The sequence below is a fragment of the Hippoglossus hippoglossus genome, chromosome 7 (genome assembly GCF_009819705.1).
Source record: "Hippoglossus hippoglossus isolate fHipHip1 chromosome 7, fHipHip1.pri, whole genome shotgun sequence".
NCBI classification, from domain to species: Eukaryota; Metazoa; Chordata; class Actinopteri; order Pleuronectiformes; family Pleuronectidae; genus Hippoglossus; species Hippoglossus hippoglossus.
In genome coordinates, this window is record NC_047157.1 from 12,146,606 (window position 1) to 12,158,508 (window position 11,903).

The window sequence follows — 11,903 nt, forward strand, 5'->3', positions numbered from 1 at the left end:
CTATGATCCCTAATATTTTTAATTAAGTACATACAGATAAACCCTGAATGACATCACTGTACTGATTAACTTTGTATGTGTTACCAATTACTTGGTTTGGTGCCTCATGGCTGAAATGAAGGACTGTCCTGATCTCGGAGCACATCTTCGGGTGAAGGCTGCGCTGACAAGCCGGAACCTGGATGCGGTTCTGTCTGCAAACTCTGCACCAGCTGCAGCAGGCCCTGGACGGCCTCTGTCAGGTCATGGTTTGGTATCAGCTGGCTGGCCTGCAGGGCCACGCTGCCAAATCCCAGTGCCTGGCACACAAACACAAACGGAAACAAAATACAGCAGCTGCAGCAGCAGTCAGAGTCTCGGGGGGGCGGGGGGCGGGGGGGGGGGGGGGGGGGGAGTAAAGCTGACTTATATAATAATATTATTGAAAACTGAACTGCAACCCGGTCAGATTAATCTATCTCGCTTTTTTCCTTCCGACGAGCTGATCTGCCGGGCTATTACTCTGACCTCATCTTGTGTGACTGAGAGAAAATAAGGACACAAATGCATTGTCTGATAATGTTGCATGCTCAGAGATGGAGACGGGCCACAGCTCAATGTGGAATTCTTCGGGATTTGCTGCAGCATGCTTGGAATTCCTGCAGTTTCTTTTGGCTTTTTAAACAGTGGTGTATATGTGTTACTCAAGTGTTTGTGTGTCTCTCTCTCCCTCTTTCTCCACCCACAGCTCACCCAGTGGTGAACACAGGGCTGATACACTAAACCACAGACTGTTATTTAATGCTTCCCCCAGGACCCTGAAGCACCGTGGAAAAAGTAAAGGAATTAAAAGCAGGATTCCTTCAATAATAGACATCCTGATGCAATTGTACGTTCTTTACAGTGATGCACAGTGCTGCATCCCACAATGGAGCCATGACGTGGACAAGGAAAGGGCTCAACTTAAACCAAAATACCATCATGCACCAGTACGTAAAAGAAGAATAGTGCTCATTACAAATCCACGCCGAGCTGGTTTTTTTCTCTCTTTTTAACTTTATAATCAGTCAGAGTGAACAGTCAACTTGAGACTTTGTGAACTGACTCTTCTCTATGAAGGCAAGCACAAAACTGAATTTCCCCCGAGGAGATGAAAGATACTTCAGTCAGCTGAAGTGGTTTGTTAATTTAGGTGTCGTCTAAGCTTTACGAGTCCTTAGTCCTACCGCTGCCGTTTTTGCCATTCCAAGAGAATATATAACAGCAGGAGGTTATTTTGGCTCTGCTTGGCACAAAGGCCCACATGGCGGAATATTTTGGCCTCAGAGAAAAGTTACCACTTTATTAATACAAGACTTATTATGTTCAGCTTTTTCCCAGTAAGTTTGGAGCACTGTGGTAGCTGTTTGTGAAGTCAGAGTTATATTTCGTCCAGCCTCAAAAAAAAAAAATTCCCCCAGAAAAACCACTAGATAAAAACAGGACTGTGAAACATTTAAACACATACACAGAGTGTAGAGTTGTATTTGGTCATGTGTATTATCTGGTTTTGTGTCTTTTCACAAGGGAACATAAGATCTAAAGGTGTATGTGATGATCACCCCTGTTACAGAGCTTCCTGTACAGTCAGTGCTTCGGATACATTCACCACACTGTACCTGCCTCAGTCTTTTTAGACGTCTGCTCATTCATCCCACACTGAAAAAGGTGCAATAGCCTCCGGTGGCATTAGAGACAGAGCAGAAACCAAGCTGGAAGTCTGAGTATCAAGACGTCAACACCCATTAAATCCCACCTCACCTTTACGGCTTAACCAATTACAGCTAAGCTCATTTTGAGATGGCGTTCCAAAGAGGTTGCATGAGGAGGAAGTGGGGAAAACCTCGTCAGGTGACTCACCTTCAGGTTGTCTCCCTTCAGAAACCACAGCATGGCGAGGCAGTGGGCCACCAGGGCGACCTGGGCTGGGTCCTTCCTGGTGTCGTCCTGTTCAAACTCCAACATCGTTCTCAACATCTCGTCCACCTCAGCTTGTCGACCTTGGTCTGATCATAAGTGAGGGGCACCAACAAAGATGGAAATGAGCTTTATCAGTACGTCACCATTGACATTATTAATGCGTTTATTTATCTCACAGCTTTCAAAGGAGAGGTTGAATGAGGTTTATGTAGGTCAACACAATTTAGATCTGGCTATTTCCTCTGTACATTTTGTGTAATCTGCCCCTACAGTCACCCCAGCTAACATCTCAGGAAACCTGGGAAAACAGTGTGGTTAACAGGCTTAGCATCATATGTAGGGCAGCAGCTGCGATACAGGGTAGCGTTGCGGATGCTGCGCAGCCAGAGATGTTTCAGCTGTGGTCTCCAGTCAGCTCTTAGCATGCTAGGGTAAATCTGAGGTTTAGCTTTCGGATTGCACAGCAAGACAGCTCAGCTAAATATAGCAACGCTGACCTTATTTTATTTTTTTTTTTCAATGATCCACCAATGGAGCTCTTGGCTGTTTAGTAGGTGGAGCAGGTAATTGATTGGGGGATGTCGTTTTCTGTTTCTGCATTGATATCGAATAGTACAGTCAATAAAATAAATAAATAAATGCATGGTTTTAAATATTTATGTATATTTTATATCGTATCTATATATTTCTCCTTATTTGGCGTCACGAGACGCACCATAAGAGGGCTCCGACATCACGTCAGGGTTTTGGACACTTTGGATGTGGGACTTGAGGAGTTTGGACAGATGGCGGTGCCAAATATGTGCCACCTATAAAATGAGCAAAAGAAGAAACTATTAGATCAAACATAGGAATGTCCCTCAGTAGAGCGCAAACCTCCTCCAAGGCCCTACAGTGCCCTCTAAACCCACATTTAAACTCACTAGGTCCATATTCTTATTTGGATCTGCACCAAATTGTGAGTCCCCTAAACATCTCGGATTTCTTTTTCATTAAGATATTAAGTGTTTTCTAAGAAATCAACAAAAATGTTGAAGAAATAGAAATAAGTTCCTGGATCTGGCCCTGATCTGGATCCACACCAAAATGTGAAGGGTTCTTCCTTGGCTCTTGCCCCACCCCTCCAGAAACTTTCATTGAAATCAGTTGTGTAGTTTTTGCGTAATCCTGCAAACTATTGAACAAAAGTGGATGAAAACAATCTCCTTTGGTGGAGGTACAAACTATATGAGGTCACATTGGCAATCACACCATAACTGCTTTAATTTACCGTAGAGTACAGGGAGCGAGTAATGGAAATCTTCCCCTGTTTGGCAAACACGTCGGCCATGAGAAAGTAGCCATCAGAGGTGACGGTGCTATCCAGACCATACTCCTCACTGGCAAAGTATACCTGAAAACATCCGAGACATTAACTCACAGGCCACCGGGGATTTCCTGTGTTAGGGTGAGTGCACATTTTACATTATTGTACATCATGAGAGATTAACAATTTGTCCCATACACTTATATTTAAAACTGATGGTAAGTGTGCTACTCAAGACACATACATCGTTTGCAAAGTTAAGTAGAGCAGCCTGCAGGTCTCCAGTGGCCGTGTGGAGGTGGCCCAGGCTCCTGTGCAGCTGCTGCCGGACTGCGTGACCACAATCTGGACTCTTCAACACCAGCCACTCTGCCTGGGACAGGAGCTCCGCCACCAGGGACAGATTACCCAAACCTAGAGATGCACACACATGCACACACACACACACACACACACGCACACGCACACGCACACTCACACACACACACACACACACACACACACACACACACACACACACACACACACACACACACACTAAGTTGACTAGTTACCTTAGGTTTGGGATCTGGGTCACCGTTCAACCACACCTCCAATCACCTGACAAGCCTACATTTACCTGCTCAACCTTTCACGCTCTGTTTGTCTCAGTCTTCTCGACCCACCCTTTCCCTTCCCTTTATCCATTCACCTTTTTACCCAATACCTCTTCTCCCTCATTCTTTAATTCCTTCAATATTGAGTCATACCGCTCACATCTCATTCTAGGCCCCGTCTGGGGGCCTGTGATTAGCTCAGTTGAAATGAGGCCTCAGACAGAACCTCCACTCTTATTGTCCCCCCCGCCAAGTCTTCAGTGCAAGTCATCTTTCCTCTACATCCATCACATAAATTCCAGTTGTTTGGGGCGTGGTCCTCGCTAGTGATTAAACATGTTGTGCTCCCTCCTCACCCATGTTGGCCTCTGCCAGCAGCAGGTGGGAAGGGACCAGCTGGACAGTGCTGGGGCCGAGGACGTCGATGGAGCAGCGCAGGCAGAACTGGGCGGCGGGCACAGCCTCCTGGTGTTTTCTCTCAGATAACTTCCTCCGAGCCACCAACCTGCAAATCTCAATCAGCTCTGCCTGAGAAAACAACCACAACCAAAATACACTTCAGATTATTTTTACATTATTCGTCAGACTTCCAACAATATTATGTAACAGTTCACAGGAGTTTATTAGTGTCATAAATCCTGGTAAGATGGTTGACTTCTACCATTCAGCTTTAAAAAACAAACATTTTCCTCTGTGGAATTTGTCCAATGGAAAAACTAAAACATGTTTTTGTGCTGCATGCTGCATTTATGTCATTCACAGAAAATCCCAATTTCCAGTTTAAAATAAAAGTGGAGAAATACTCAGCAGGCTGAACAGCAGTGTGCAGTGCTGTTGGGATGAAATCTCTCTTTTTCCTTCTCCTCCTCATCCTCAAAAACATCAGCCCAGATGTCCCTCAGACTCCATATATTCTAAAAGTGTCCATTGAATATTTCCACCTCTGGGGTTTTAATGTGTTTTTCCCCATTGCTGTTACCTGAAAGAGTGCACTGTCTACATAATATATTTTTCAGAATATGTGTGAATATATTTTTTGACCATTAATCCTTCAATTATGCTGTGGACTTCCAGTTAGATTTGTAAACCGGATGGTTCATGGTACGTGGCTGCAGCATCCAAAGTTCAATTCCTGGCCAGAGGACCCTTGTTGAATGTAATACCTCACTTTCACTGCCCTTGTTTCCTTTCTCTCTTTTCTCTCCAGACCATTAGCAATCAAACAAATTTCCAAAAATAAACCGAAAAATCTGGAAGCTAAACACTGGGCCTTTTGAAAAGAGATGATGAGTCATAGACTTCTGAGAAGAACATTTAAAGGGTATCGTGGTGATATCCTTTTCAGAATTCATGTTTTTCTTTGTATTGCCCTTAATAAAAAGGTAAAATGCCATTATGTAATATGTACATCCTCACCTTTTTGAGCTGCGTCTCAATTTGTCCGGCCCGCTGGAGACTGAAGATCGTTGGGTTCCGAATGGGAACAAGCAGCTGACAGATTCTCTGGTGGATCCCCATCCAGTCGGCCTGCTGGTGCTCTGCATTACTGAGGACGTTTTTAAAAGGTTTTTTTTTAGGACCACAACTTAATTAATTTAATGTTCCTCATTTATATACTTTCTCCTTCTCCTTCTTCAGACACCATGAACCAGAAATCCAACCGTTTATCAAGTGAAGCTGCAACTCAAACTCTTTAATAGAGTAATACGGAATATCAATCAATCAATCCTCAGGCAATAGAGTCAAAATAAAAGACCACAACCACAGCACCAATCAACACAGTCAAAGGCATAACGAACAGAAAACACAGAAGTGCATCCGAGTCAGAAGACTTAAGACTCCTGGAGGTGAAAGATGGGGTTAAAAGATCAGATACAGGATGGGGGGGGGGGGGGGGGGGGCAATGAATTGAGGCCACAATAGTGCTAACGCATGGTCTGACTTCCCAGTAACCATCAGGAGCAGCATTCTGGACCAACAAGGACTAATCTGACTATAATCCCAGTGTACAGTGTATGTCTAAGCAGGAGGAAATGATGGCATAAATCACTCAACATTTACATTTAGATTTATATAGTGGCTATCCCATAGATTTCTGTAGTAGCCCAAAGCTAGAAAAAGCTAAGTTTTGTATCTGCATTGACCTGCCTGTCAAACGTAGGGTTTAAAAAGGGTCAGGTTACTTGTACTGTTGTTAATCAATTTGCTATTTAGAGCAGGAGGAACGAACTGGACACTTTCAGTCCTGTTTTCATTTAACTGCAGGAGAGGAAGTAAGTCTGAATAGTTTGGACCAGTATGGTTTCGGGGAGAGTACACAGCCGTATCATCTGCTCAGCAGGGAAAGTTGAACTTTTGAATTGTTTGACGAAGCATGAAGACAGAGAATGGGACCATGGGTCTGCGATTCTGCAGATGGAGAGGAGGGAATTTACGTTTACACGGAAACTTTTATTGCTCATATAAATTCTTTTGCTGTTGAATTTGAATCCTTACAAACTCTGCTTTGTGAACCCAAACTTCCCAGAGCAGAGTTTCTGTCCCACACAGGACACATCTCCTGAGTGCACAAAAGCCACAGTATATTGTACGCCATTACATAACTGGTCTGTAATTTAGTTCATCTGGCGCTCCTCTCTTGCACACTCTGATGGAAACTGTCTTGGTTTTCTCTGCTTTTCTTCCCCCTACTGTCGAGCATGTGTGCTCAATCCAGTGTTTCTGTGCTTTTGGACCTCGGACAGAAGCAGCGAGCGAGCGATGATCCGGCCACGTTGCATCAACAGAGGCACTGACACACAGCTTGTGTGCGTCTGTGTGTGTGTGTATGCAGACAGTGGACACACACACACACACACACACACACACAACCTTGTCTGAAGGGGTCGTCTCAGGATGCAGAGCTACTGCACTGTCTTGTCTCTGCTGTCTTTGAATGTGTCTAGTCAATCTGTCCAGACAAAGCAAAACATAGCTGGGGATATTATTCAGGCAGCATGTTATTATAATAGGTCATGGCTTGAATCAGGCTTCTGATAGATTTACAGTCTTGTTTTTAATGTGTTCCCGAGACAAAAACACTATGTGGGTCAGACAAAGAACAAAAGCAACCTTTCCTCTTATCTGACCTCATCTATAACCTCTTAGATTTGCGCCAATCATAACGAAAACAGCCATTTTTGCCCCATCCATCCCTGGTTTTGAGGTGTAGTTGAATGATAGAGGCTAAAATCTCTAATCTAATCTAATTCAATGCATGTGTTTGCATTAGTTCATTTGAGGGTTTAGAGGAGAGCCGGCCCAGTAAGAGGCTGTAAGCTCCCTTTAAGAGACTGGGTGTAGTGGCTCATCCCTTTCCATAAATCCCTGCAGGGAGGGATGTCACCACATGCTCCTCTCCGCTCCTCTCCGCTCCCACCCGGTGCCAGCGAGGATTTCACCGAGCACCATCTTATGATCTGTAATTGAGTCTGCGGAGGAGGGACCCTGCGCCAACCGTGATGTTATGTTGCGTGTATAAAAAAAAAAAGGAAAATAAGCCGATGTTGACCCATTCAAATGATCGAGGAGACGCAAGTAAAAAAAAAAAAAAAAAAATCCCCTGCGAGTCACAAGAAGGAAAATAATCAGTGTGGTAATTTCATTTCCAGCTGTTCCTCTCCCCCCGCCCCCCCCCCTGCTGACTGAGCGGTCACATGAGCTCGAGTCATGGCGACGTGTTCCGCTCCGGACACACGGGCGACACTGCCACCTAGCGTCCGAGCCGCGGACACTGTTTCAGCAAGTCGACCCATAAACCAACGAGAGACCGAACCGTGACATGTGGAAACTGTGATCCCACGTGGAAACACACATGCTGACAACATGTCATGCTAACAAACATGGGACTTACCAGTAAAACGTGAACCGGCACTTGTCGCATTGCAGGTGAGCTCTCTCCTGACAAAGTTCACACAGCTTGTCTTCTCCTCTGGGTAAAGCCAGAGGAAGTATCTGAGAAACCCGCGGTTGTTCGTCCATCGGTACAAAAAGAGTCCAGTTAAAAAAAGTCTAATGTTAGTTCTCCAGCTTTAAATTAGCACATGAGCTAACACCACAGGCTATGGCTAACACCAAAGGAGAGGAACTACGTTTACAGTTGCTATGGCAACAACCTCAGTGGTTTCCCTCTCTTTGAGTCTGTGATATGTGTGTGTGTGTGCGTGTGTGTGTGTGTATGTGTGTGTGTGTGTGTTTGTGTGTCAATAAATAAGCATTACTATCTATCTATCTATCTATCTATCTATTCGTCTGTCTGTCTATTATATATATCTATTATTTCAAGTCAACAATTATTACACATATATACCATTTATAGTTTTACATATATGCATATATTCCATATGCTTAATGATAAATAATAGTCATTTTATTTTACAATATTTTATTATTTTTTTCATTAAAAATACATGGTTATTATTACACATCTAACTCTATATCTTTTATTTTGTATTATTAATATATTCCTGATATGAACAATTTGTTTATTTAATATCAAATGTAAAAACAAATTTAAATGTTGTGCTTAAAATATATCTATTAACAAAGAATTATTATAGGATTTTAGTTAGGAGTAGCTACTAAATACACATTTTAAAGAATTTGAAATACCTCAAGGTCTACAATACTAAATGAAAAATACATTATGTTGCTTCCTTGGTCGATATATGACAACGGTGAACAATATAAACAAATGATAAAACAGAAGGACAGCATTATTGGATTTGAATTGAGGATTTTTGTGTTAGCTTCAGAGATAGACAAATATTTCCTGGTAATCTTTCCAATATACAAGTATCTACAATCCATAAACATAATCACATAACATAGACATTTGTGAAATTGTTACAAAATTGAGAAGTCAGGTCAATACTTTATTTTTCTAATACTGCTGTTGGCATGGTTTTCTTTGTTCTTTTCTTGTATCACTCTTTCTTACGCAGGTGAATGTATATGACGCCGCTCCCCAGCAACAAAGGGATACACACCCAGGCCAGGATGAAGCAGTAGCCAAAGTGGCCAGAGGTCAGCTCTTTGGAGCTGGAGAGGATTTCCTTGTTATGTAGTGTGTAGATAAGAGCTGCAGAGAAGGCTGTCAGACCTGGGAGGAGGATGGAGAAACGTTAGCAATGTTTGCAGCCCTGCTCTTTATACCATGTGCTTATGAATTGCTGTCATATCAATGGGAACATGTGAGCAGAACAACACAAATCATATCAGCATAACACAATATTAACTTTTGGTTCAATATGTGTCAAAGAGTTGTGGTGTTTGTGTTACTCATTTAATACAGACAATCAATCAACAGGGGTTTGTCAGAGTTCCCATAACAGAATGGGCTTCAGAATCAGACGTATACCTATCCCACCACTTCAACCATAACTAAGTCTAAACTTAATTTAGAGCCACAGCACGTTATACCATGTTTTAGTTATAATAATAATGATCATACTTTTAAAAGTAGCCTATGTTAGTGATAAAAAACTGTCCCTGCAAGAAACAACACTGCTGTTCCTGACATATAGAAAATGCTGTCTGTAATCTTTAACCAGATCAAATTCAGTTGCCTCCATCTTCAGTTTTGTAAGAGCGGTCATCTGCCTTTCCAAATGTTCTCATCGTGTAGACACATATCAGCAGCACATTGTTTCATTCCACCGTTACCTGCAAAGACTTGACACAGCCCGGTGAAATAGAAGAGTCCGCCCTTAGACATGGTGAAGAGCTGACCCAGGAACACCAAGAAGGAGATGGAAGAGAAGACCACTGACAGAACCATGAGGACCTGCACTGACTGGAGCCACTCTGAGAAAACATCACCATATCTTCAGAGAAAAACCATCATAGCTCTCAAATTTGACCTTTTCTGAGAACTGTTCATGTAAAGCGACGTTCATGGAGGCCTGAAATAATGAAACTGCCGTTTACCGGATTCTTTGGAGGATGCACAAAGCCAGGTTCCCGTGGAGTTGTCGAACCTACAGTTGTACCACAGATCTGAGTTCTCCAGGCCGTCCCACACCCACCAGGACTTAAACAGAGAGAGAGCAGACATGACACACACTGCTGCATATGTCGCACTTATGACATAATAATAATAATAAGTGGACAAACATCATGCCCGAAATGTGATTTATTACCTTCTCCATGGTTGCAATGAACAGCATGGCCAGGGTGATGAGATGCAGCAGGGTCACAAACATTAGCAGGTAAGCCATGTTCAAATGTGCTGCTTAAAAACAAACAAAAACAGGTTAAATATGGGTTCAGACTACATCCAGCATCCACCACTGAAATAGTGTGTGACTGGTTTTACACATTTACAACTTCCAGGGGGGGAAATAACTGTTGGGGCACTTTCCTGTTATGCCTTGAAACACTTAATGGAAAATTTGAGTCATGCTGAACAAAGTATACTCTGTGTTGCATAAGACCCCTACTTCCAAAACAGAGCGCAGCGAGTTAATTTTAAAACTTCTCTGTGACTGTGCTTGTGCGTCGCCAGCGTTAAAGCAAACCTGCAGAGAAACTGGGCGGGCCCCATCGATGCCAAAAATATTTACCCTATTAAACTCCTCTGAATGGTCGTGTTTGAAGCTGTAATTCATCTTGCATTTGGATTTCATTAGTGCTGCTTCCACTTGTAAACTTACAGAGGAAATTAAAGTCTGACGGAAAAGCCTCTGATTCTCAATCTTACGCCGCACACACCCAGAAATAAGGCACAACAAACAAGTTAGTCTCCCAAAACGGAGTCACACTGTGAAAAAGAGAAGATATAGAGAGGCAAATAAATAACAGCTTGAAATAGTCCATGAAGATCTCTATCTGTAGGAGAGGTCCATTTGGGTGGGCATGTGGAGTCCCAGTCAAATTATGTCCGAGGAGTTCATCCATCACATCCAAATGAGTCAATCATTCAGTGAAAATTATTTAAAAACAGAACTGGGTGGTTCTGAAAGAATAACTTGAGTGTAAAGAATATATCTATCAATTAAGATACACACATCACAAATATATGATAACATTGTGTTGTGTTGTTGCTCGGTTGGTAAAATAGATCTTAATCATTTCAAGATGAGTGGTAAGAAAAAACACGATGTTCTGATGGCAGGATTTTTTGCCCATTTATTTTCTAGAGGATCTTATAAGGATATGTGATCCAAGAGCCACTACCTTTGTTGATACATATACAGTTTCCTCTTGTCACTTTTTGTTTTGTTCTTGCGTCTTCTAATGTATATAGAAATATATCTTTTTATAATGAGCTCTTTTATGTTATCCAATTTGACTTTTCTCTCTTATCTTACTTATATTCCCCATATGACATTGCTCTCATTGCATTGCTGAGCTGACCTGTGCTTCTCACCCAGCACTTTTCATTGTGCTGTTGACCATGTGTTAATCTGCATAGGACAGATAAAACTTAAATGTTATCTACTCGTACCACGATTTATCAAGACTAATATAGAAATTCGATAAAAAGTCAAGGAAATGTCTACTCACCACAGGTATTGTCTGTTCCTCTGAATCAAACCTCTTATGGGCTGTTTCACTACTCTACAACATGTGTGTCTCACTGTGGTCCTCTCCCGTCTGGCCGTGCCACACCCCCTCTATTTTTTTTCAATCACTCCATCCAAACTTTCCAAGGAGAACGCCCATTTCCTCCGTGCAGAACAGAGCTCCCTCTTAGTCCCTCAGAACAACATCACCATCCAAAAAAGACTGAAATGAGAGACCCACCCATGGGCAGCAGAGGCACGTAAAAAACCCACATGAAAAGACCTCCTCTGTAAACAGTCTGCTGGAACTGCTCTATGGTATAATGAGCACACACCAACCGTAGCTCATTACATTCATTACTCTTCTTGGTGGGTAGTTATGAAAAATTATCACATAGCTGCAACATAGCTCACATTTCTACACTGGGACATGATGAGTAATCTGAGTGCACTGGTCACTATGAAAACATCTGGGTGGGACACAGCATGCAAACGTAGCCTGAATTCATGTTTCATGAG

The 11,903-nt window shown here is 42.6% G+C and overlaps 2 protein-coding genes across 5 annotated transcripts; both read right to left on the reverse strand.

Moving 5' to 3' along the window:
• Positions 1–74: 74 nt before the first annotated feature.
• On the reverse strand, positions 75–8,040 carry zmynd12 (zinc finger, MYND-type containing 12). Of its 3 annotated transcripts, none has more exons than XM_034590602.1 (8): positions 7,733–8,040; positions 5,257–5,386; positions 4,197–4,368; positions 3,489–3,658; positions 3,245–3,331; positions 2,654–2,747; positions 1,879–2,024; positions 75–299 (listed from the first exon to the last, which is right to left on the reverse strand). In XM_034590602.1, the coding sequence occupies exons 1-8, from the start codon at positions 7,858–7,860 to the stop codon at positions 105–107; spliced, it is 1,122 nt and encodes a 373-aa protein (XP_034446493.1). In that variant the 5' UTR covers positions 7,861–8,040; the 3' UTR covers positions 75–104. The 3 variants fall into 3 exon arrangements, with proteins under 3 accessions (XP_034446493.1, XP_034446492.1, XP_034446494.1); XM_034590601.1 differs by having other exon boundaries at positions 3,209–3,331; XM_034590603.1 differs by lacking the exon at positions 3,245–3,331.
• A 621-nt stretch (positions 8,041–8,661) lies between these two features.
• On the reverse strand, positions 8,662–11,542 carry emp3b (epithelial membrane protein 3b). Of its 2 annotated transcripts, none has more exons than XM_034591140.1 (5): positions 11,386–11,542; positions 10,020–10,108; positions 9,808–9,910; positions 9,544–9,684; positions 8,662–8,980 (listed from the first exon to the last, which is right to left on the reverse strand). In XM_034591140.1, exons 2-5 carry the CDS (start codon positions 10,095–10,097, stop codon positions 8,805–8,807), a joined length of 498 nt encoding a protein of 165 aa, XP_034447031.1. In that variant the 5' UTR covers positions 10,098–10,108; positions 11,386–11,542; the 3' UTR covers positions 8,662–8,804. The 2 variants fall into 2 exon arrangements, with proteins under 2 accessions (XP_034447031.1, XP_034447032.1); XM_034591141.1 differs by having other exon boundaries at positions 8,779–8,980; positions 10,020–10,111; positions 11,386–11,493.
• Positions 11,543–11,903: the final 361 nt, after the last annotated feature.

Bases quoted from the DNA above. Each gene is read 5' to 3' on its own strand.
- zmynd12 (XM_034590601.1), bottom strand. From the start codon at position 7,860: ATGGACGAACAACCGCGGGTTTCTCAGATACTTCCTCTGGCTTTACCC. The intron at 4,369-5,256 runs GTGAGGATGTAC...TTGTTTTCTCAG, and splicing joins TTGAGACGCAGCTCAAAAAG to GCAGAGCTGATTGAGATTTG. The intron at 3,659-4,196 runs GTGAGGAGGGAG...GTGCATCTCTAG, and splicing joins GCTGGCAGAGGCCAACATGG to GTTTGGGTAATCTGTCCCTG.
- emp3b (XM_034591140.1), bottom strand. From the start codon at position 10,097: ATGGCTTACCTGCTAATGTTTGTGACCCTGCTGCATCTCATCACCCTG. The intron at 9,911-10,019 runs GTAATAAATCAC...TCTCTGTTTAAG, and splicing joins TCATTGCAACCATGGAGAAG to TCCTGGTGGGTGTGGGACGG. The intron at 8,981-9,543 runs GTAACGGTGGAA...TCCTCCTCCCAG, and splicing joins GCTGTGTCAAGTCTTTGCAG to GTCTGACAGCCTTCTCTGCA.